Raw genomic sequence first — 24753 nt, forward strand, 5'->3', positions numbered from 1 at the left:
CTTAACATTAAAATTTTACATTGGTAATAGAAAAGTTTAGAATTGCATTAATTCCAATTTTTAGTCTCATTGTTTTTCTATTACTATTTACAGGTGTCACTCCTGAGATGCAAAATTTAGTACAACGACGGATTTATCCTTTTCTACTCATGGTAGTAGTTTTGATGGGAATCTTATCCTTTCAGATCCGTCAATTCAAGCGCCTTTATGAGCATATTAAAAATGATAAGTAAGTATCTTAGTCAAGGTTTATTAATGACAGAGTGCAGTGACAATCTCCTAAATATTTAGGAAGCTGGGATACTTGGGAACTACGGACAGAATTTTTGACATTCATAGTATCAGCTCTTCCAGAAACACCTGAAATTGTGGAGTGATAAGGATTCGTGTTTATTGTGGTTAGATTACAGTAGTAATGCTGCCTTCCTGTATCCCTTGAAAACAATGGAAGTTTCTTTTTTAAAAACTTCTGTGAAATTGTATGTTTTGTGAAGAAATGTTCCTTCAGTTAGTATTTCATTTCAAAACCAAACTGAAATGAAGACTATTTTTTAAAAAAAAACTCTTTTAAATCCTAGATATCTTGTTGGGCAACGACTTGTGAATTATGAACGAAAAACTGGGAAACCAGGGACATCACCGTCACCTCCTCAGTCTTCACAAGAATAGAAATGGTCACATGGAATTACTTGATCTTCCTTTGCCTTTGTGTTCTTTGTCATAGACTGGTCATTATTATTTGGGTATTTCCAAACTATTTTCCCAGCTGGATTTTTATATTTTAATTTTGGTTTCTTTTCTCATGGCGTTCAGATAGCAGTTAAGGCTGTGTACTATCTGCAATTTCTGAACTTACCAGTACTGAGATCTGTAAATGTGTAAATAGCAATATCCCAATACCCTACAACCTTGGATTAAAATGAATGTTCATTGTACATCTTTAAAGAATATTAATTTATTAAATCTAGTTGTCACTTTATTTTGGATTGCTGTTCTGTTGACATATGTGCCACAAAACAATATTGCTGTAGGCAAGATATATATATTTCAAAAGAATCAATTGCATTTTTGTAGCAATGGCTAGCTTATCAAGGATATGAAAATGAAATAACCATTACAGTCAGCAGTGAAGTGGCTGTGATAAGAAAACATTGAATTTCATTTGATTTTTTTTTTAAAATATTTCTGTATAAATAACATCAAAGCTGTTGTACATTTTCTATTGATTATTTTTTTCCATGTGATTTCATTTGTAATACTGTACAGTAGAATGGATCAGGACAAATTTTCTCCTTCAGACAATTTTAATCGCTTGGTTGTGAGGCATTAATTTTTTGGAACTGGAAGACAGAATTTTAATGAAATTTTATGCACTTAAAATTCATTACAAGTGGCATAAATAGCTAAATCAGCTAATTGAGAGGTTTGTGTAAGTATTTCCATTGTGTATGCCAATATTTCCTTTGTTATGAATTGAAATGTACAAAGATTTATTTCCTTTGGAGTTTAGGAAAAATGGCTATCTGACTTTACCAAATATAGAAAAAGTAAATGATAAAAAATGCAACAACTTTTTCTGAATTGCTAGCATACCATGGAGCTCATACTCTTTTATTAAAAATGAGCATCTATAATTTTAGAAATGGTCAGCATTCTGTGTGGCAATGAATTCTGAAGGATTTATGAATTTGTGTATGTGGGAGGGAATCTAAATACTATAGTATTAACAGCTAGAACAAGAAACTGAAACATTAAAGAATCAGTTGATTTTTACAATAATTGCACCAAAAGTATCCCCCAAGTCAAGTTATTTTTATATGTATAATTCTTTTCTGCAGGTAATAATATATTTTAATGTCGTTACTTCTGAAACACAAGATGAAATATGAAAACTTTCAGTTTATGTGCTTGAAAACGCAATACCCTATTCAAAAATGGCAAGAAGTTTTTTTTAGATTTATTGTATTCAGAAAATGCTATGCAGCTGTGTTACCACTCAGGACTGCACCCCTGAATATAATGTAGTTAAATTATATTATCAAATAGCTTGCTGTCTTCAGCATGTTTTTGTACTGAAAAGAGTTATTTGGGTTCTGTGATTTTAGAATGGGGGTGAAGATTTGGAGTCTAGATTTCCAATAATATATATTCCTTCACACTGCTAAAGTACAGTAGAAATGGGGTTGTGCTCTTTCTCCACTACTGACAATTTGAGCATTACCTCTATTTTGGCATTATGAGTAATATAAGGATTAATGCTTTTTTATTTTGATGCTGTTAAATTTTTTTGACACTGCTCTCATTAAAAAAAAAACATAGTAATGAGAAGGTAGCCAAAATCCCCCACTTGCTTTTAACTGTCTGTACTTTAGACAGATTTTACTTGTGAGTTTTGTATCTATTTCTTTTGGAAATGCAAATACTACAATTTCAGTATTTTGTGCAAGAACATAGTTTGCCCACAATTACAGCAATTTCTAGCGACAAACTTTCAGTTGCACAAAATTAGATCTTGATATCTTTGTTTTTTAAAAAAAGACAAAGCAATCCAGTCTTTCCACTAGGATATTGCCAGCAATGCTGTGCTTCTTCCTGTAGCATTTTGCAGAAATGCGGTAACTTGTAATTTGTGTTTTTATCCCAGACAACCTGGTGTTCAATGATTATTAAAATTTGTTAAGAAAAAGTATTGGTACTTGTTTTCTTTTTACTGCTATTTTAACACTAATTATAAATACAGTTTGCCTTACAATTCTTTTATACCTGATCATCTTCAAGTATATTTGTTAACTTAAAATAATGTACAAATGTTTAATTTAACATGTCCTGGTTTGCCCAAAAGATGAATTGTATACCGTGTTCTATTTCAGTGATACAAACTGACCTTTGTATGTAACATAGGGAGACGTTTGTTCCAGCTCACTTCATTTTTTATATTTGGTGTGTATACTTTTCTGCCTTTCTTTTAGATCCTAAAATCCAGGAAATTGCTTTTATGTACAAATCCTACCACAGTGCCAAATACTGAATTCTGCCTGCTGTGTTTAAATTTCAAAATATGTTTAAATCTGCCATAGGAAAGTACATATTACTGGAAAATCTGTATGTGTCCAAAGTTGGTGGAAATTAGCAATTGTGCTTAACACTTCATTTCATTCGTAATCAAGTTCTTAAAATATTTATTGTTCTAGTACAGTGGTTCCCAACCTTTTTTTCGCCCCGCACCCCTAAAGGAATTTCACTCGAACCTCACACCCCCTGAAATTTAGACTTTAGGTACTACTAAACGCGTTAAATATATGGTAGGATTGAATCTTTTCAGCTATGTATGTGACGGCCACTAAATAACGATACTTAACTCTAAAATGAAAACAAAGTTGCATAATAAATAAAAATGCCAACATATAGCCAATATCCTATTATTTACCTGGACTTTTCTCGCATCCCCTGGAATATCGTCTCGCACCCCAGGTTGGGAACCCCTGTTCTAGTAGAATATTAAGTTTCTGTAGCTGCATATATGCATAGCTATTTGGCCCGCAGCTTGGCAAATGTTGCAGTTCTAAGCCTTTTCTAATTCTTTGTAGGTCTGGAAGTGGATGTTTTAATGCAAGGCACATCTCCCTTTCAGGCAGGCTTTGCTGTTTGTTAAGAGAAGACATATATAAAGGTGCATCCCTTTTTCCGCATGGAGGTGTTTTTTTTTTCACTGAAGGAGAAAAGTATCTCATGTACAAGTTACTTCTTTGAGCATTTTGGAGAATTAAATCTAAGTGGCATGCTTTCTAACTTCCAGTAGAATAATCTTTTCCGACCTGTGTTGCGTTGTGGCCCTTTATTTAACCAAAGAGAATATCCAACATCTGGTATCCATATGTTGGTGTACAATCTTTGGCATAAATATTTTAACCTTTTTAAAATATAATACATAATATAATAAGTCATATTTAAAAGTGTGCTATGGCTCTTTTTGCAAAATTTACCGTGTATATTACTTCTATCTACACTCTCCTTTTTAAAATGAAAGATTAAACAACATTTAAAAGTGCGGTTTAATGTTTATCCCAGATCGTTTAACAAGCTTCTCCTCAAATAATGAGTAGTTTCGAAGACAGCGCTGTGCAACCTTAACGGCGCCTGCTCGAGGGCGCGATGTGTTTAGCATACGCCTACGTCATCAAGGATCGTGCGGCCTCACGTTACCGAGATGGATGTAAAAAACTACGCTGGCGCAGGAAACTAAAGAGCACGACAGCTGTTAATGCCAATGCGGGAGGCGGGAAAAGAGAATTTACCATAGAGATTCGGCGGAATAGGAGGACCAACGGCGGCTCTCGGTTGTCATTATCGATTCTTTGCGTCGTTGCTACGAGACAGACGCGCGCGCTGCCATGGAAACCTAACACAGGCGTTCAGACCTTTCGAGAGAGGCAGCCGAGGAACGAAGTTTTCGCAGTCGTCCTTTCCGTAGCTTCTAGCCGTTAGAGCAGGAAGAGTCGCTTGAACCGGAGGAAGGGGACGAAGGGTCCCGTTTGAAGCTTGGGGAGGGGTATTAGCGGGGGATACTGCTTTATTTGCGCTACGGTACATTTATGCTCCTTTTTCTACAAAGAGGTTAAGATAGCTTTTTATGATGTCCCGCTTCTAGCATCGTATTTTATTTGAAATAACAATCCTGAGATAGGTTGCAACTAGAGAAAGAAGGTGTATACGTATGGATGACTGACACCCTCCCCCCCAAAAAAGTGAACTTCCTACCTGAGCGGGTTTTTAAACTCTAGACTCCCTCACTCCAGTCCAGCCGGAATACTTACTGCAAGTTACATCACACCATCCGCTGAAAACGCGTTTATTGAATATAAATATGAGAAGTAGAATTATACGTGCTACCCCCGTGATGAGTTATGAATATAATGTATATCACACTTTTTATGCATACTGTATGGTGGACTGTAAAATATATGTTTAAAAGAACCTAAGCAGTAATGCAGTCAAGGCTGGACTTCGTGCCTTAATCTTATTCACCAAACTAACAGAAGGGAGTCTTAAGGCTAGAAATGTTTTAAAAAGTAAAAGCTAGTAGACCTTTATGAATATAAGCTAAAAGTATCTGAATGCATCAGTATTTAATAAAACTGAATTGCTTAAGGGAGTGGGATTTGCAAATATCTATCTATAATTACAGGTTCTTCTTCACAAGAAGAAGCCCTATATAAGGCCTTTCGTATTTCTGTAATTGAGCCCCAAATCATTTTATTTGGCTACGGTGCTTCTTTTCCTCATACACAATGTCCCACAAAGTGCATTTTCTACCAACTACATTTTATAAATCATATTTTCTCTAAACTAGATGTGTTGATCAATAATTCTCAAAGTGTGGTCTGGGGATCCCTGAGAAATCCACATAAATCCAAGCTATTTGGGATCCTCAAGCATTTTTAAAGAATATAAAGGAATCCTGAGACCAAAATGTTCAAGAACCACTGTTAAGACTATCAATCTCACATCCCATGCACCTTGGAGAAAGTGTGTTTCCTAGGCATATATTGTAGGTCAAAGATGATGTGGAAGGCTGCTATGAACACTAATTGTAGTTTTAGTATTTTGTATATTGAAATCTATTCTGCTGAGTGTTATGTTTTGCATTAAACTAACAGCAGTATGTAACACATTGTACTCTAGCTAAGTAGTTACTTGGATTATATATTAGAAGAGAAAAATCAATAAAAGAGGTTTGTAGCTGAGGGTCCTATGGTGCTGTCTGAGCTTCGTTGTTTTCTTGCAGACATTTCATTTCCCAAACTAGGTAATGCAAGAAATATCTGCAAGAAGGCAAGAAAGCTCAGAGAGCATCAATGACCTCTCAGAAGAGAAAAATGTTAATTTCTGGCTCTGGATATTATTCCTGGAAAATTGTATTGTTAAGAACAATATATTTCTTGCTAAATGTCCTGAGAATCATTTGAATAATATGCAGAACCTAAATCTATGTTTATTCTACAGTAATATAAGGATTCTGATTTCATGAAATACAGATCTAAAACCTGATTTATCTGACATTGCAGTCATCGTTCCAAGGTTTTATTTATTTTCAAGGTACATTTTATAGTGGTATGGAAAAAACAAATGGGAGAGAGTTTGACTCACATGGAACTGAAATAAGCATGCAGATTTTTTTGAGTACTATACACAATACTGTAACTGCTGGTTGCTTCAGAAGAGATCACAAAAAATGTCAAGGAAAAAAAAAGCAGTGTAGCTTAGCTGGTGCAGATATCTACTGATGTATGGCAATCCCATCTTACTGATGAAAGATCTCAGGTTGATGAATCTCCGTAAGGAATTCTGGATCATGTTGCACTTAAGCTTGGCTATTCACCAGAGGATTTTAAGATTTAAGCAACAGTGAAGTGAGAGTTTGTTGCCCTTAGCAGGAATAAGTTGTTTCTAATGAAGTGAGGCATACAAAATCATATGCCTTTTAATATAATTTGTTAGCCTGGACAAGTTTACCAGAATCCTGATTTTTAACAAAAAGAGAGTAATCAGTGCCAGTTATGGGAAGATAGACTAAAGGAACTAGAACACGTACAAAATAATACATGACAGAGGAACAAGTGCAAAAGGAGTCCACTCTAAAATTATGAAATCCACCACAGCATACACCACCTATTTATAGTGGATTGTATTTATTTTTCACCTCCCATCCTGTAATCTGAAAGTTGGAAAGATCACTCTTGGAAATATTTGGAATATGTGCAAATGGCTAAAAGTTAGGGAACAATACCTTGATGCAAGCAAACGTTTGCTTTCATAATTTGAATGTAGTCTAATATAGTTGTTAATTTTGTACTAGAAAATGAATTGGCATTGTTTTTGCTATCACTATTTGTTGGCTACCAAATCTATAATCAGAAGGACAAAAAAAGATTGTTCATGCATAATAAAAGGTGGTGTATTAAGTAAATTTTGTTAGCATTATAAGCTTATTGGGGCACCTTGGGAAAAATCATTTCTTAATCTATCCAAAGTTACGAGGTGTCATTAAGTTCCTGTGAAGATAAAATTGGATAGTCTTATATGTAGTCCCTTCAACTCCTTAAGAGGAAGTGTATGTAATAAAGAATGTGTATGTGGTAAAAATGATATTAACATATATTATGCCTTTATACATCTTGAGTTTATTTTAGAATACATTAATTAATGAATATTGTTCTTTTTAGTTTTCATAGGATTCTAGTTTGAGACCTTGAATAACCATGCCTGTTCCAGATGTTATGTTCTGTGCACAGCAGATTCATGTTCCACCTGAACTGCCAGATATTATGAAACAATTTACCAAAGCAGCTATCAGGACTCAACCACGTGATGCTCTTCAGTGGTCTTATGGGTAAGGAGAAAACCAAAGTTAAATGTCTTCATTAAGAAGACTTCACAGACACACACTTAGAAGTATGTCTGTGCTCAGAATAATTATGTCAGTGTTCACATGTCACCACAGACATCTAATATCATTAGTCTGTTCACAAACAACTGTTTAGGTGCCCAACTAGCCTCTTGTCCCACCTGACTTTTTAAAATATGCTTCGAACTTTAAAAATTATTTTAAGGAGTCTGATATACTGAGTGTTCAAAAATGCTTTTAAGCCCACAGAAGTATTCCTAGAGATGGTGATATCTACATTATTTTATTTTATTTGGAAATATATCCACTTAAACAGAAATCTGTTTGAGAGAGCAAGAGTTGATCAATCCCTGTCACACTCTAGCCAAAGGGAGTAAAAGAAAATACACTTTTCTCTCACTTAGTGTAAGCTGTAGTATTGATTTTGAAAACTTTATACATTAGCTTCATCGTTTTTTAACTTGAACTGTCTTTTGGTATTTGGTATGGCACTATGATAGGTACTTCTATGCTTTGTCAAGAGGAGAGCCTCTTCCTGTAAAAGAACGTGTTGAAATGCCAATTGCCACACAGAAAAATGATACTGGTTTGACCCCTGGCCTCCTTAAAGTTTTGCATAAACAGGTAAAATATTTTTTTAAACAGCTGAAATCTACAATGACACTATAGATTTTTAAATGATATATACTACCTAAAATGACTCTTCTTTGAACTAGCTGTTCTTTATTCATGCAAAAACACCCTCAAATTATAGACATATAACATTCAACACTGAGTAAGTAAAATAAATATAAAATAAGTCACATAAATATAGCACATGTGAAAAAGTATGTAAAATAAATATAATTAAAACTAAATGACATTCACCTATATCAGGTCACATTGACAGCATTTTCTCTTGCCAGATGAGGTCTTCCTCTGTACATGTTGAGTGGCTTGTATGCACCATCGTTATATGCTAGATTGTTCTTGCCTGTGTTCACACACAGTAATCTTCTGTAGGGAAATTCCTTTTTCTTAGATTGTCCTTTGATCTTGCTACCCTAGTGCACAGTCCATTTGGCAATTTCCATATGGGCCACGGTTTTTTGTGACCAGGAGGCAGATAATCATGTCTGCCTGGTAGTAACTAGTTTTTGAACTAGCTAATTAACAGTTAATTTCCTATTTTGTTTTCTTATATTTTCTTTATGATGTATATGCTTTTACAGTTATATCAAAAGAAGACTGTGGATTTAATAGATCTCCATAAAAAGTGGAAGACTTTGTGCTTACCAGCAGAACAACTGCGCAATCTTCTTCATTTAGATACCTTTGCAGATGGAGTAGAATGGATGAAATTTTTTGCCCTTTGCTGTAGTGCTCTTGGTGGGGTATGTAAGATATAAAAGTCTTTCTTATATAGAATTGTTGTTCTACTGAAATGAATAATACAGGCGTTTAAATATAATTTTTTTAATTTTAATTTTGGTTAAATGTATAAGGAAAAGAAATAACTATGAGAAAAAATTTAAAAACAGTTTGAGGATCAGAAGATAGAACCCATGATACATATACAATATTAATAGGATCTAATTAGACTGCATAATTTAAAACATAGAAAATCATTAGTGCATTATGGACATTTGAGTGCACGTAAATATAAACACACACATACATATGTAGATAAGATTTTTAAAAAGTTTTAAATTTATGTAACCCTTTGTTTTGATAATTCAACTTTTTTAAAAACTGGAAAATGCACTTATAGAATTATTTCAACATTTAAATTTTAATTCTTCAGAGTGTCAGTTGTGTTTAATGACTATTCTTTTTGTCACATTTTTATTGGTTTATCAAAATATAAAATAGAAAGGAAAATAAAAAGTAATAGAAAACTGGGAAGGAGAAAGGAAGGAAGAAAATACGTGGTAGAGATTGAAAAAGAAAGAAAAAGGCATTGACTTCCAACTCTTTAGGACAGTAGAATATAATAACATTACCTCAACTTTTTACTTTTACACAATAGTACATACTAATCATTTTTATAACAACAAACCTATCTAATCAGCAAAAACAAAATCAAAGTTTCTTTTTTTTTCACTGTAAGCACTAAATCCGAAAGTATATACTATTCCCCATAGCAATGAAAGCAGAGATGGTTAAATTGATTCCTTTATCCAAAGAAGAGAATATATTTAATGTTGTTTCTGTTTGGAAATCACATTTAGCAATTGTTCAAGGTTATGATGGACCTACCTTGGGGCTACCTACAACCCTGATTCAAAGTTACATTGGAAGCTCCTCCCAGGTCACAGGACTGAACTTGGGGAGCTCGGCAGCACAGCTTCATTTATGCTCTTTGCAGCGTCCTGTAGTCACATGACTACATTTTATGAGTTTTGTTGGTCTGTCCAGTTTTTGGCAAAACTACAGCCATAGCGAACTATTGAGTCACTTAACAACTGTGATATTCACTTAACTATAGCATTCACTTAACCATCGCAAAAAAGGTTGGGAAATTGATTCAGTCACATGACCAACTCATTTTAGCCCATCATGACTTATGACTATGATAGGTAGACTCCAGTATGGTTGGAAGTCAAGGAATACCTATACAAGGGTTTTTTATTATTTAAGCTGCAATATATTAATCCAAATTCCTTAAATTTCACAATTGAGAGGAATTAATAGAAACCCACTTTATTAGAGCTAATTAATATAAAAAGGCCAAGAGTGTTATATGTGCCATTTTATGCTATAGCCATGATGAGATTGCCAACACTTCTGGTTTCCCCTCACTAGACATACGTTCAATCATAATGCATTAAAACCTCTGGATGATTTGCATGCTTTTCACTAAGAACTGCATATTGTTTGAACTGGTATTTCTGGGTATTTTGTATAGTCTTTCACAATTCATTTTATTTTATGAATGCACCAGGGATGAAAACTGAAATAAATGCAGGTTTCATTCCATGCATATTTATAAAGAACTGTGCTACCTTTCCACATTTGCTGGTGGTGTTTTACTTTTCTTCTACATTTCTGTGGAAAGAGAAGCTATTAGTCTAATTAAATCCAGTATTAGAGTAGCTACAAGTGAATCTTAGTACTTGCCTTGTGTTCTAATGTATACTTGTTTGCTTGTTTTGACTTTTCTTAGACCCTGCTCAGTTCGATGAAGCATGCGTGTGAAATTCTGACGCATGATCCAGAGGGTGGACCAGCACGTATTCCATATGTTACTTTTCACTTTCTCTACACCTACTTGGCTAGCTTAGATGATGAAGTAACAGAGGAAGTATCGGAGTCTTTTCTCAAGTCTCTTAAAGAACAAGCGTAAGTATTAATGGGTATATGAATCTTGTGCCCACCCTTCCCTGCAGCCAATTGAACAGCAGCTTTTTATCTCCTCTTGCTTCACTCCAAATGCCCAGAACCTTTTGATCATGAGAAGAGACCTCAAAGTCTGTATCAGTTTGGCAAAGTGTTCCACTAATTCTCCTTTCTTACATCTCCAAAGGGCCCTAGAATAGAGAAAGGAGAATCCAATATGGTGCAGTGTTTCCTGCTCTATAAGCTATGCAATGTTCAAATACATTTTCACTTTCCCTTCACAGCACAAATTAGTATGCCTCTCTATTATTATCTTTAACTATGATTGCAAACCAATTTCATAGTATAATTTTTAAACTTTGTCCTTATATACAGATGTAAAACCTTCATGGTTGAAGGTGAAAGGTAAAACTAGGGAGAATAGTGTGCCAATCAAAGGAAGAAAATTATTAGCTTGATGCAGGTCAGGTCTGCCCAATTTGTTGAGGGGAAAATGCCCACATTGATAAAATGAAAAATCCTTGTGGGCCACAAAGAAATGCTTAAGAGTGCCAGCAGCTATTCTATGGCTACTAAAATTGTGGAGTTGTGCAAACCAGTAACAAAGCTTGGATGTCCTGAGCAGCATGTTTTTGAGATGGTAGTTTACTTTGTTGGAAAACATTGGTGGGCTGAATATTGTGCTGGCCTGTTCTAAGTCTAACTAGCAATCAATTTTTATTATGGTCACAGACCAGCATTACAAATAAAAGCATTAAAAGTAATAATAAAAAATAAAGACAAAATAATGTATCATGATTACTGATGGGTTATCAGTGGGTAATTAGAGTTTGCCTAATTCTGCATAGAGTTTAACAAAATTTGGCCATTCTGATAAACTATTCTGATAAACTATTTTGGACTGAGCAGATAACAGGTCTTTAATACAAAATGATATTTTAGAATTCTTATGTAATATTTATTCTATATGTATTGATTAGAGGAGCAAAACCATGCTTTTATCCACCTTAAATGTAATTTAAATGTTTTGTAAATGCTCGATGTGTCAATACAACTTACCTTTTATGATGTACTTTATTTAAAAAAATAGACAGGATCTTATTACTAGCTTCCCCTTTTATCTTTGTTTTCCTGCCTCATTTGGACACCTAGATGTTATAGATGTTGGAAAACAAGTTAAGCTAAGATTGGAGGTCTATCTTGTATGATAGAAATGTATTTTTTTTAACAAAAGAAATTTAGAATTCATGTATAAATTCATGTATAAATTGCAAGCTTGTGGGGTGAGACGGATTTGACACATATTGTTAGTTCCTTCAATAGTAGTAATGAAAAATAATTTTCTCATTTAGGGCACGGAAGGACTATATGGTTGGCACCGCAGATTTCTCCACTGTAAAATTGATGCCTTAAAACAGGAATATTTGAGAGTAACAAATTTTTAGTACATAGCACAATGTCATGTTGAATAGTGTAAAAAAATTAGAGTTTTCATTAATGTAATCTCTAATGTGCTTTTCAGTTTGTGAACTACCAATAAAATGTGTACTACCTAATTGTCTGAAGTCAGATCATGGTATTTTATGAATATTAATTACTCCTTCAACAAGCAGTATTTAGAGTAGAAAATCTAATCAGTAAGCAGATAATTGAATGGAGATTTCTATTTCCAGAGTCAACCTGGCTATGCCATCCATTCAGTGAAGAGACCATCGTAAGTAATGTAGTATCAAGTGTGCAGTTCTCCCAGGGCTCCTTCCAGACTCTGAATTTAATAAGTATCTTCTAGATTTCTCCTTCTGTAATTGAGACCCTTATATATAATATCTGGGCAACAATCATATAAATGAAAAATGATGGTCTACAGCTGTCCATTATTTTTATTTTCTGATGTCTGGATATACATACATATGGTGTCAATTCATTATCTGCAAAATCATGGTAACACTGAACATCATATGTTTGTTGGCACTGTCAAAATAATTCAGTTTGGTCTAGTGGCACCAGGCTAGAAAGTGGGAGTTCAAATCCCACTTTAGCCATGAAAGCCAGCTCGGTAACTTTAGGCCACTTACTCTCTCTCAGTCCAATGCACCTCACAGGGCTGTTGCAGTGAAAATAGGAGGAGGATGTGTTGAATATGCTCGCCAGCTTGATATTTATACCGGTACTACAAATTTATTTTTATTATAAATAATATTTTTTTTAATTTTTACAATAAAATATATTTGTTAAAACAAAGACTGAATATTTTGATGAATGTTACTAAAACAAATGTTTCTTAAGAATAGATTAATATTAGAACCAACAACAATTGATTTAAAGGGTGGTAATTGTTTATGTGAATAATTAAACAACATATTTTTTATTTATTAAATTTTTATGTCGTCCATTTCACTATCCAAAGTAACATAACTCTGGGTGGCAGTGTGATAGTGATTTCAAATGATATTTATTAAAGTAGCTATCATCTTAGCTGTCAGATATGTTACTGGAATTAAACAGCTACAACTTGGTTTGGCTCCACATCTCTTGTAATAGAAATGCAAGTATTACTTTCTTCTTTTATGACGTTTTCCTTCATCTCTGAAATAAAATGGAAGCCAGTATTATGTTAGAGCTTATTCCTCTTACTTTTTTTTTTTCTAATCTCATATTTTCATGAAACTATTATCCTTATAATGCTCATGCATACTGAAATGAAATTGAAATACATATTGCTGCATTTGCTGATATTTATCTTTTGATACCTTTTTCATCAGCTACTTAGAATATAGAATCTTTGAGGGAATATTGCAACTATTTCCCCCTTAATCTTAAATCTAACTGGACTGCACAAAATGAATCAGTTTTTGAAAGAGAGATCACAGAAGTGTGAAGCAGAGCAATATAAAGGCAAGTTAATTTATAGTATTTCTTCCCTTTCCTGTTTTCAGTGTGTCCCTTCTCCTGAGACTGTTTTTTGCTCCAGTGGAGGGGAATCTGTTATTTTTTTACCAATATGCAAAAAAGGAGATAGAGAAGATTTAAAAAAACCTCTATCCCCTTTCTTGCAGTCAAAACACTCATGGTGAATATGTTGTTATAATACAAACTAAAAACTATTTAAACAGAATTTACTAAATAAACTGTCCAGATTCACAAAATATGTGAACCCATAAAGCATTATTTATATAATTCAAGGAATCCTCTTTTTAACAATTATAATTGGGAATGGAGTCTTGGTTATTGAATGAAGGGGTTGTTAAACAAAATGATCCACCTGACTACTTTACTTAATGACCATGATCCAGCAATCCGCATTGTGGTCATCAAGTGATCCCATGGGCTGTTAAATGAACAGAGACTCTATGCCTGTGGAGGGTTCGGGAGTTCTGTCCATGCTTGAATTTCAGCTGCCAAGGTACAAATAGGCATGGAGCCGAGCATCCTTCTCTCTCCACCTTTGCAGAGCTCTCTGCAGGGGTGGGGAAGAGGGAGTTGGGGCTCCATGTATGATTGAATTTCAGCTGCTTTAAACCCAAGCAAACAAAAAATGGCAGGGGCCTCTTTCATCCAGCCCCCACAGAGGACAGAAACCTCTTGGTAGGCTGCAGCAGCCCACAACCTTCCCTGCCAGCTTCTCCATTGACTTTCTGGGGAGGCCAGCAGGAAATATTGCATGTGATGTGATCATGGGGCATTTGTTAAAGTCGTAAGTATGAATACATTGCCAAGCACCCAGATCATGATTTTGTGATAGCGTGGGCAGTTGACATTTTGCAATAATCTGTACAATCTTTTACAGGGTGTAAAGTACACTTTTCAAAGCCTTCATAATTAATAACTGGTTATTAAGTAACCAGTTTTAAGCAATGACTGAGCTAAGCCACAAATAAGGAGATCACATTTTGGCTTAGTTTGGTTGTGTGAATGCACCCTATATAAATACTGCTGATATAAGAGCAAATGATGGGTATTTTTAATATGGTAATGTATAAGTAATATCTTACTCTGTACACTGTGTATATTAAATCATTATTAAGACAGCTATTTGATTCAGTTATCCCCAAAGTACAACAGTATCAAAACAGTTAACCTTCACATTCATACAACTCAATTGCTTATATATTATTACATACTTCATTATTTTTTAAAATAGTTTAGTAACATTTCTAAGTATATTAAATTATCCAGGCCACAGAACAGGTCTGGGCAGATTACTAAAGAACTCATTTTTTAAAATGTGTATGGAGATTCTGAGCCATCCAGGTCATGGTTGCTCCAAAGGTACCTTTCGGGAGGCTACTGGACTTTCTTATTTTTAAAAACTTTCTACAATTTAAGACTTAATCCCTACACTGAATAAAACAATTTCCTATTAAAAGCTATATTTATTCACCCTGGTTTTATGGGGGGAAGTTACAGGTAGTCCTCAAGTTACGACCACAATTGAGCTCAAAATTTATGTTGCTAATGAAACATTTGTTAAGTGAGTTTGTCTCATTTTATGACTTTTCTTGCCACATTTGATAAGTGAATCACTGCAGGTGTTAATGACAGTGTTACGTGAATCTAGTTTCCCTATTAATTTTGTTTGTCAGAAGGCCACAAAAGGTGATCACATGACCCAGGACATTGCAACCGTCATAAATGTGAATCATTTGTCAAGCATCCAAATGTAAATCATGTGATTGTGCTGCAACGGTCATGTGTGTGAAAAATGGTCATAAATCACTTTTTTCTGTGCCGTTGTATCTTCACACAGTCAGTAAACTGTTGTAAGTCGAGGATTACCTGTATTTTGCTTATAAATCCTAAAGAAAACTCTTCTATGTCACAATTACTTTTAAGTAATATTTTCATCTCTTTATGTATATTTGGTTGTCAAAACAGAACCCAATGCTAAGTCTTTAGTTTAATTTACGTTACTTCATAATCCATGTATTCCCAGCAGCCCTTTTTATATAAAAATATCACTGCCTATGTTATATGCCAGTTGAAGTAAAAAGACAGGAATAAATTCATGTAATAGTAGTTTATTTTAACCCGGTCAACCAAGGAAACCAAGTGTAATTTGTTTTATTTTAAATTGTTTTATGTCATGATTTGTTTAGTACTTTCTCTGAAATAGGAGAAATTATGATATATAGAATTCCATATTGTTATTTCTTTTAGATTATGCTGATTATTATGAAATCAACTTTTGTTTTTAAAAAGTATATGGTTGAGTTTACAATTGATTCTGGTACCATTACTAATTTGATACATCTTTTGATTTAATATCTTCTTGGGTAAGTATAGGAAGACTTAAAGCCAATAGCTGGATGAAAATCACTGTGAAATTCTCTCCTACAAATTAACATTGATTGTAAACAAGGTTTAAGCATGTCCTACAATCCCAGTCTGTGATGTAATATCACTCTAGTTCGACACAAGTCAGAAATCAAAGACTCTACTTACCTATCTCTTTTCCTTCGGGAATCTCTCTCTCTTTCTTTCTCTCGACTTCTTTTCCGTCTGCCTGGACTTCTGCTGGAATTCCGCCTATGTCGAGAATAATCAGTATCTTTTGAACTTCCACAAGACTGTCTTGAATCAACTGATGCAGATCTTCGCTCTTCTTTACTAAAGAAAAGACAGTAATTATGTCGTAGCAGTGGTCATTAATGTTGAGGGAGGGAATGAATGCTAATTTCTCTCAGTAAAAATTGCCACTAATGGCAAAATAATTAGCTGCATAGAATCATGTAAGAGGGACTGGACTTCAAAAAGTAACCCAGCTGAAATTACTGCTTCACCGTTGCTGTCCGATCTCAGCTGCACCAGAATTAATGGGAAATAAAGGGAAATGTCTACTACTGTATTGTTTGCTCCATACTTTCATTTGAATGTTGTATTTTCATTAAAAGATGACAATGCTTAGGAAACTAGACAGTGAATAAAGTTGTGTTTCTAATATAATTTGAATTATGAAAAATCTTTCTGTAAAATAATGCAAGGAGAAAGCCATTATTTTTAACAACTGTGATATTTAACTCTGCTTTCTGAATGTCATTGTGCTTTGCAAACACAACCTGCTTCTGCCACTCACCATGACACAATATTTAAATAAAACCTTGCTTCTCACAAATGCATTCTTAACCTCTCTGATTATTTCACAACTATCAAATGACAATTTTATCTATTGTCAATAACTGGCCAACAATCCCGTTCTAAGTAACAAAGGAAGAAAGAATAGATGTTCTACAACTTTTACAAAATATAAAATCAGTAACATCACTAAAGGAAATAGGCATTGGAAAGAGTGAAACTAAACTGTATTGGACAATGGGTACAGCACAATACCATGATATGCAGACCTAATCTGCAGGTCATTAATTCCAGTTTCATTTGAATTCAGAGGACCAAAAAGTACAATTTCTTAAGTTACTACCAACTTAGAAAACAGCAAAAATTTGGCAATGATAATCATACCTTCCTGAAGACTTTGCTGAAAAAGATGACTTTTCATCTTCTTGAACCCCAATATTTCTATTCTCCTCCTGCCAATGAGTGTTAAGTTCTTCCATGTGTACACCAATCACATCTCTGATTACCTGAGTGTTCAGAAATATTGAAATTAGATAATAGTAAGGTACGCCAGAACAAGCTAAATAATATTCAGATGGAAAGCGTCCTTTTGCACAATGTTACTAATATGATGGTCTATGTATACTTTGCTTACGTTCATTCCTTCAACCCATTTGCCTGCCCCCCTTTTCTTTTGGTTAGTTGTTATAAAATTATGTAAAATAATTGGCCCAATATAAAACATAAAGGAAGCATACAGAAAGGTACTGTAGCTTGCTAGTATTGTTAAAACATTATAATTATCTTAAGCAATTAAAATGCACAAATTGAAAGAAGTAAATATCTGCGAATGAAGAGCTAAATATTAAAAATATAAAACAACTGTTTGAGAGATGATCACTAGGCCTGTACTTCATTTATCCATCCAAATATTTTCCTATTTTTGGCAATAGTACAAATATGAATCACAGTAAACCTAAATGTTACAATAATTGACATCAAGTATTCAAGGGTTATAAACTTAAGATCAGGCAAATTTAACTTATTGCAATGTATTAACTACAATGACAGCATGTACACAGTGATAGCCTCAACTCAACAATATTTTTGGAAAACAGGAGAATTTAAAAATAATTTAATAATTTAATAATATTGCTGCCTATTTCAGGTATTTCATACAGAGATATTTTTAAATGAAGAATAGTTTGAGATAACTCCCAAATCATATAGACCTCTGTGTAAGATTTCTTTGTTATATGAACATTCTTAGCTCTATATGATTGCCGCCGCCTTTTATAATCCCGCATCTCTGCAAGAATTTCAAGATGAGATTTTGGACCTTTCTGGCCATCATCTAAAAAGGAAAAAAGTATGCTGTGTTAGAAACAGTTATTCCAGTGGATGTATTCAGTAATATAACTATAAAGATGAGGACTATATATGACCGATAATTTCAGCAAATGCCTGTAATCTAGACCATTTTACTAGGAGGGGTTTTTCAAGATAACAAGTGAAGCAAATTAATGTCACTTCTGTGACAGCAATCTGTCTCAGCAATGGAGGAAAGGGGTCAATCATCTGCTGCCAATGACAGGCAATAGCTACTGGGTGCAACTCAGGCCAATTTGTGTCCCATTAATTTCAATTCATTAATCTGGGAATGCCAGTGTTATAAGAAAACAGGGGGAATACTATTAGCATCCCACTTTAACAGAAAAAAGGCTCACTCAGCAAGAGATATTTTACATATTTTGTAATTTTTAGATATAAAACATAGCTGTAAAATTTTCTTCCAGACCTTGATTGACTTTTGCTGCCAAATCTACAAATAGATCACTGTCATTTTCTGTTGGATGAGATCTTGACCTCTGGTTCTTTGTCTCTGCAAGGACGTAATCGTAAATTGCAAGGCGGTCAGCTTGGGTCAGATCACAAATGTAACGCTTGTGGTTTTGTGGAACTTCCACAGGCTGAGATGAATAAGTTCCTAAAATGTGAGAACAGTTTGGATCTATCAATCAAAACCAACACAAGTAGCAATTTGCTGAAGTTTTATGTGACAAGTGGCCTGATATAGACTGATGACAATTCGTGGAGTTTCAATGAACCTACTGATTTCATTTGACTTATTACTACTACAATTAGAGTCAAAAGGGTTATTTACTCCTAGGACAAACTGGCAGTTAGCTAGGAAAAGGAATCATCCATAATATATACCTGTAATATAGAATGTGAGTTGTAATTTGGTGGGGTTAGAGGTGAGGGCTGCACTGCACCTTTAAGTGTGATGCTAAGTTCACACTTAGAAAAATGAGAGTTAAAACGAAGATGAGAGTAAGGCCAAATAAATATTAAATTCAAATAAAAATTATTCCCATGTCTTCAGTAAGCTTCCTTCTTTCTCATATTAAAATTTATATTTCAGCAACAATTTTTGGAGTATTGGGGACTACATCCAGTTTTTAGTGAGCATAGTTTTCTTGTCCTACTGTATAACTGGGCTTCTCACTGTTTTTTATAGTATTTCTAATTGTCTCAGCAGGGCTAATAATACATTCAAAATCATAGTCCCCACTTTGCGTTTGCCAATGGGAATGATTTCTCACTTAGGAATTAGGCTGCATGTAGGCAAAACAGAGTGACTGAGCCCCATAAAAGCAAATGTTTTTAAATTCCCAGAGAAGAGAAAAGGAGATATTCAACAAAAGTTCTTTATATCAGATCATTATTCAGCATATGCAGCAAAGCAAGTAAATAAAAATCAAATTTGTGTTCAGAATCTTGGTCAGTACCACAGTTTCTATACCAAGTGGATATTTGTGGGCTCCCCAATGAAAAGGCTTAGCTTTCACTTACCTGGGCAATAATTTCCACACTCTTTGGCCATAGCTTTTTTAATAATGTCAAATTGCAAATCTTTGTCTGTAGCAAAAAACAAAACACAGGAATGTTAAGTATACTTTTGTAATCATTAAATGTAGTGTGTCAGGATTCCGGAGGTTACCCCAATTAAATCATGAGTCTCGAGCCAAACTTTCAAAACTTCAAAATGATTTATTAGAAGTTAACATGTCCAGCACTGCCTGGGTGTAGCCGACTCTGAGACACATAATTCACTGTCATCCTTGACCCTGGTTTTCCCCCACCTCCTGGGTATATCATAATTTATATTCTCCAATGAGGCACGTCCATAGCCAAGAGTCATCAATCATGTTCTCCAGTTAGATCTTTGCACAGCAGAAACTTGTCATGTAGTTACTATCTTTGAAAAACTATTTACAGAATGCACTTTCAATTTCCAAGCTGCTGCACTGCTCTTTCAAACCCCTTTCCCCCCTCCCTTTCTGTTGGCAACTCTAAAAAGACCATAGAAATATTTTATGAATTGACCTGAAAAACAGTGCCTGAAAAACAGGCTATACTGTTGCAGTACTGAGCAATGTTAACAATATACTCATAAATTTGTAACGTTGGAAATCATGTGTTTCTTTTCCTATACTCCTTTTTAATATTCCAGATTCATTGAATCTTATAAAATCAAGAGAAACAAAAATTACAGATTTTGAAAAAATAAGCCTTGGGGTAGACAAACTAACATTGTTCGTATAGGGTGTTAAGCCAGTGTTTTATTATCTATTTTTGATTGGGGTGTTGGTTTTCATTTATTATGATGCAGCTAATTATAGCTTATTTAATTACCACTGTTAAGCCAGCTATAAAAAAAATCAACAATTGCCTCTTTTACAATACAAACAGTAACAGTGATTTCAAGCCTTGAAAATAAAAGCATTTTAAAAATGCAGTTTGACGTGACAACACTTGAGTTTAGGATCCTTTTTGTGGCAATACTTGAATAATCACCACACATTAACCAAATTCATTGTCCGCAATGGGTGGTTGTTGTTTTTTACCAGAAGTAAACAACAATTTACAGCAAATATATATAAATTCCTAATTGTACGTAACCCTTGAGATCTGTTGTAACTTTGAACAGCTACTAAGCAAACTTTGTAAGTTGAAGACTATCTGTAGACAGCTCTTAAATATATATCCATACTTCATCTCTGCACAAGCATCAACGTTTTATACTGAGAGTAGATACAAGATCTGGTCTGATGTTTTTATTCTTGCTTCTAAAAAAAATCAACTAACATTTGTTAGTATGTTACATTTCAGTACTGGTACTTTAGTATGTATTACCACATTCATACTTACCCATTTGAACTTTAGGAATGTTGCCTTTGTCATAGAAAAAAGTAGAATCATACATTTTAGCCTAGGAGACAAAATACATGTAAAATTATTTTATCAAATGGAAACGTAATTGATCAGCCACCAGCCTCTGAAATTAATAGAAAATCCAAAGAGATAAAAGTAGCAGATAAACAAACCCATAATATTGGACTTCCCTGATAAAATAATTTCCTAACTTATCATCATAAATCATCTTGTAGATCTTTAGAATTGGCACCTGAGCTCCAAAACTGTAGTAGAGCCATGTCAGTTCTCACTCCTTTTATAATTTTTCACACTGGTGTCGAGCACAACTCTCCAGATTCAGGCACAACCACTTTACTGGGTTGGGTTCAAACTAGTTCTTCCCACTCTAGACCCCACAGCTTCCTGGCACTAAGGCAGAACCTCCTGTCTGATCAGAGATGGAGATATACAACTGAGCATTGTTAGCATATTGATGCTGCTGCTGATACTTGTGCCAACAAGTGATCTCACCCAATGGCTCCATGCAGATGTTAAATATTAGTGGGGAAGCAGCTGTGGCACCCCATACAAGAGGGGCTGTGTGGCAGACCTCTCGCTTACTGGCATCATCAATCCTGGATGAAGGAAGAGAACTACCACAACACCATGTCCTCAACTTCTACCAGAGCCAATCCATTTGATAGTAGTAAAACCACTGAGAAATCAAGCAGAGCTAGGACAGTTGCATTACCACCATTCAGTTCCATCTAGAGACCATCCACAAATGCAACTAATGCCATTTCAGTCACATACTCAACCCTGAAATCTATTGGAATCCCACTTCATTCAGATCCCTTTGAAGGTGCAAGGCAACCAACTTCTCAACAATCCTTCCTAAAATGAGAAGGTTGGAAACATGAAAAAAAAAACAGTCCAAAATAGGTTTATGGATGGCTTTGTAAGGAAGAGGTGACCACTTCCACTTTAAGCAATGTAGAACTTTAATTTTACATGCCAATATGTGTGGCTTTTTGGAACCAAGAAATTTTGACCAGTAAAGATTGTGTTAAAAACTGGTTTTACTTATCTTTATTTAAAAAAATAAAAATCAGGTGAGACAAGCTCCTTGGGCACTAAGATAATATAACAGAAAGCATATTTACCCCTGATCTAATATTGCAATAACCTTATCAATATAACTGTGGAAAGTATTTAAAGTAAAATGTTATCTTTAAAAAAGTCATTGAAAACACTTGCTGAAACTAGCAGAAATGCTAGAATGAGGTAAAAGAACTGTGAGAGAATAAACCAAAGGGAACAACAAAATAAACACTACCTACAATTGTTCTCAGTCATGTGTCTGGATGTAAAAATGAATCACATTATACCAAATTAGAACCAGGTTTGTGGAAGGAAGTTTCTGAGCCTATTGGAAATCTTTTCTAAACATTATCATTTGCATCTATCATATTCTCTCCATCAGCTGGACATCAGGAGAAAGTGAACAGGGTGGGGAGGTCTCAATAAGTTGTAGATAGAATATCTTTCAATATCCTTATCTATGACTTTGATTTTAATAACTGTGTTAATTTGCTAATGGAATTCTAACATATTTTGCAGTAACAACTTGGGGGGGGGGGGTAGTCTGGTGTATGCAGGTGTCCATTTAAAAAAATCTAAAGCCAGCCTTGTTTTCAAAAGAAGGTAAAAAAAATTCTTTCCATCCTCAAAATATGAATAACCTTTTTAAAAGGGGGGGGGGAGCATTACCTCTTCCTCTTTAGAATATTCTAGTTTCCTCAATCTACAGGATATCATATGTTTCTCCAAGGAAGATTTAGGCATTTGATGATTAGCATCATAAGGACAGGTCACTTTCTCGCTCTGGAGGAAAAAAAAGGTTTTAGCATGAAGCACAGTGGCAAGATTTTAGAACAGTAGACATGTTTGACAATAAAACATGATTTTCAATAGCAAGCCATTTTCAAAATCTCGCCAAGATATCTGCATCACCTAGTCCAGGGATTTGCCAGGAACTAAAAATGACTTGCAGGCACAATCTCCACACCCCAAAAATATTAAAACTAGCAGAAGAATTATCTTCCAGAAAACAAAGAAAGCAAGTTCCAGCTCTTCTAGATAAATGAAATGTTCAAGAGCATTTCCTACCTCTCTCTTTCTCTTTTCCTCTCTAAGATAACAAAGACAGAGGAACAGATGGTTCCTCTAAGATGAACTGAACTCCTGATGAAAACCTAAGTAGTTTTCTTGGCAACAATACATAAATAGTTTGCCACTGTTAAATTCCAGAAATGCGTGTGAGAGAGAGAGGGGGAGAGAGATTGTACGTTACGTCTTTTCTCGGGCTGAGATAGTGTGACTATTGCAAAATCACACGAGAGAGTCCCCAATATAGAACTGTCTTATTTGCGCTGCAAAAAATCCGCATGATCCCTCGATGGCAGTAGTCGAGGAATGCAACAAATCCTGTCTCAGGGGAGACCAGATCTGCGCAGGCCAACCCTGTGTAAGAGGTTTTTAAAAAAGGGCACGCAACTGAAGAAAAACTCTTGCTGACTGTCCATTCTTCCTCATTCCCTGGACAGAGGGTTAACCCCAGCTCCCTTGGGGATCCTGCCCTGCCGCCGCTCGAACAGAACCTTACCGGGGTCCCAAACCACAGGGAAAACGAAAGAAGACGCTTCTCCACTGGGCTGTCTGTCTCGGCAGCCATTTTGGCATAGGGCGCTCTCGCTTCAATTTCGCCCAAATTCAGAGGCGACACCATCTTCACTTCTGGCAAGGTAACGTCCTATTTTAAACTTGGAAAGCTTCGCTGGGTCAAGAGAATCGTTTTTAGGGAAGATGTCTAGGAGACCATCGACCTTTCTTTTTCTTTTTTCTTTTTACAAAGCACTTTTAAACCGAAGACAACTTCAAGGACTAAGAACAACTCGATCAAAGCTTCGAGTTGCCCGGTTTCAAAACATTCCGCGATGGAATCTCGCGATATTTCTCCGCTACGCCCGACCGTGAGAGAAACGGAAGGTCGCCCTCTTAAGGACGCCTCCTGTTGGAGGACTAGATCAGTGCAAGTGAGATAAGCGAGTAGACTCCAAATGGTCATTGGCAAGTCAAGCATTTCTGGTGCGTTAAATGCTCAATCTTTTCTTTCTGAGATCTAAACGGATTTAGTTTCACTAGTTACGTAATAACAAGATTAACGCTTGTTCTCCGTTTTCATGTGATATCTTCAACCGTTGAGAAACATGCCCAAAAAAACACATCAGAGTAAAATTTTTCTCTATAGATTTTTGAGGCTGAATGCAACCAATGCCCATTCTTAATACTTTCCCCCCATTTTTTTTCTTATTGGACTATAAAAGAAAGCAAATTAATGGTCAAAAATGTATTTTCAAAAAGATGATTAATACACACATATTTTTAAATCATATTTTTCTGCCTCATTCATACAAGCCTCTTTATGCTCAGTGCCTAGAAACACCCCCCCCCCCCAATTTATAGAGGCAAGGAATGTTAAACACATCCTGTTAAAAATGTAATATAGCTGCAAATTACATTCACTGAATTCGAGAGCATAGTGGGGGAAGGTGCAGGGAGAGAATCAAAAATAGTTGCATAGCACATATTGCCATGACAAACAGAAGATATGAATTAATATGTTATCATAGCAGTGTATAATGTAATACTAAGACAGCTAGTGTTTAAAACACCAGGCTAGAAACCAAGAGATTTGGGATACCTATAGTCGCAGTGCC

General features: G+C 35.0%; 3 protein-coding genes across 7 annotated transcripts in view; 2 read left to right on the plus strand and 1 right to left on the minus strand.

The window, feature by feature from the left end:
• The window catches only part of MARCHF6 (membrane associated ring-CH-type finger 6), a 56117-nt gene extending 53431 nt beyond the window's left edge, over positions 1-2686 (plus strand). Inside the window, exons 25-26 of the mRNA XM_026673417.2 lie at positions 94-229; positions 579-2686. Coding sequence (XP_026529202.1) covers positions 94-229; positions 579-669 — 227 coding nt within the window. The 3' untranslated portion in view covers positions 670-2686. The remainder of the gene's footprint in view (positions 1-93; positions 230-578) is intronic.
• A 1481-nt stretch (positions 2687-4167) lies between these two features.
• ROPN1L (rhophilin associated tail protein 1 like) lies at positions 4168-12964 on the plus strand. 4 transcript variants are annotated; one of them, XM_087961138.1, is made up of 7 exons: positions 4184-4495; positions 5528-5548; positions 7224-7390; positions 7906-8029; positions 8617-8778; positions 10551-10726; positions 12076-12964. In XM_087961138.1, exons 3-7 carry the CDS (start codon positions 7260-7262, stop codon positions 12134-12136), a joined length of 654 nt encoding a protein of 217 aa, XP_087817264.1. In that variant the 5' UTR covers positions 4184-4495; positions 5528-5548; positions 7224-7259; the 3' UTR covers positions 12137-12964. The 4 variants fall into 4 exon arrangements, with proteins under 4 accessions (XP_087817266.1, XP_087817264.1, XP_087817265.1 ...); XM_087961140.1 differs by lacking the exon at positions 5528-5548 and having other exon boundaries at positions 4168-4337; XM_087961139.1 differs by lacking the exon at positions 5528-5548 and having other exon boundaries at positions 4184-4584.
• On the minus strand, positions 12589-23985 carry SNRNP48 (small nuclear ribonucleoprotein U11/U12 subunit 48). 2 transcript variants are annotated; one of them, XM_026673419.2, is made up of 9 exons: positions 23640-23985; positions 22745-22858; positions 20990-21050; positions 19631-19696; positions 18573-18761; positions 18007-18128; positions 17180-17301; positions 16166-16330; positions 12589-13309 (listed from the first exon to the last, which is right to left on the minus strand). In XM_026673419.2, exons 1-9 carry the CDS (start codon positions 23760-23762, stop codon positions 13276-13278), a joined length of 996 nt encoding a protein of 331 aa, XP_026529204.1. In that variant the 5' UTR covers positions 23763-23985; the 3' UTR covers positions 12589-13275. The 2 variants fall into 2 exon arrangements, with proteins under 2 accessions (XP_026529204.1, XP_087817263.1); XM_087961137.1 differs by having other exon boundaries at positions 23328-23712.
• Between the last annotated feature and the right edge of the window lie 768 nt (positions 23986-24753).

Source organism: Notechis scutatus, chromosome 3 (genome assembly GCF_049901735.1).
Source record: "Notechis scutatus isolate UNSWTSFEM ecotype Mainland chromosome 3, rNotScu1.2, whole genome shotgun sequence".
Taxonomy (NCBI): Eukaryota; Metazoa; Chordata; class Lepidosauria; order Squamata; family Elapidae; genus Notechis; species Notechis scutatus.

What these genes read in the sequence shown, in the direction of transcription:
- SNRNP48 (XM_026673419.2), bottom strand. Translation starts at nt 23,762, where the DNA reads ATGGTGTCGCCTCTGAATTTGGGCGAAATTGAAGCGAGAGCGCCCTAT. An exon ending in CCCTGTGGTTTGGGACCCCG is followed by an intron (nt 22,859 to 23,639) that starts GTAAGGTTCTGT and finishes TTTTTCCTCCAG; the next exon opens with AGCGAGAAAGTGACCTGTCC. An exon ending in GGCAGCAAAAGTCAATCAAG is followed by an intron (nt 18,129 to 18,572) that starts GTCTGGAAGAAA and finishes TTTCCTTTTTAG; the next exon opens with ATGATGGCCAGAAAGGTCCA.
- ROPN1L (XM_087961140.1), top strand. Translation starts at nt 7,260, where the DNA reads ATGCCTGTTCCAGATGTTATGTTCTGTGCACAGCAGATTCATGTTCCA. An exon ending in TTAAAGTTTTGCATAAACAG is followed by an intron (nt 8,030 to 8,616) that starts GTAAAATATTTT and finishes ATGCTTTTACAG; the next exon opens with TTATATCAAAAGAAGACTGT. An exon ending in AAGTCTCTTAAAGAACAAGC is followed by an intron (nt 10,727 to 12,075) that starts GTAAGTATTAAT and finishes TTTCTCATTTAG; the next exon opens with GGCACGGAAGGACTATATGG.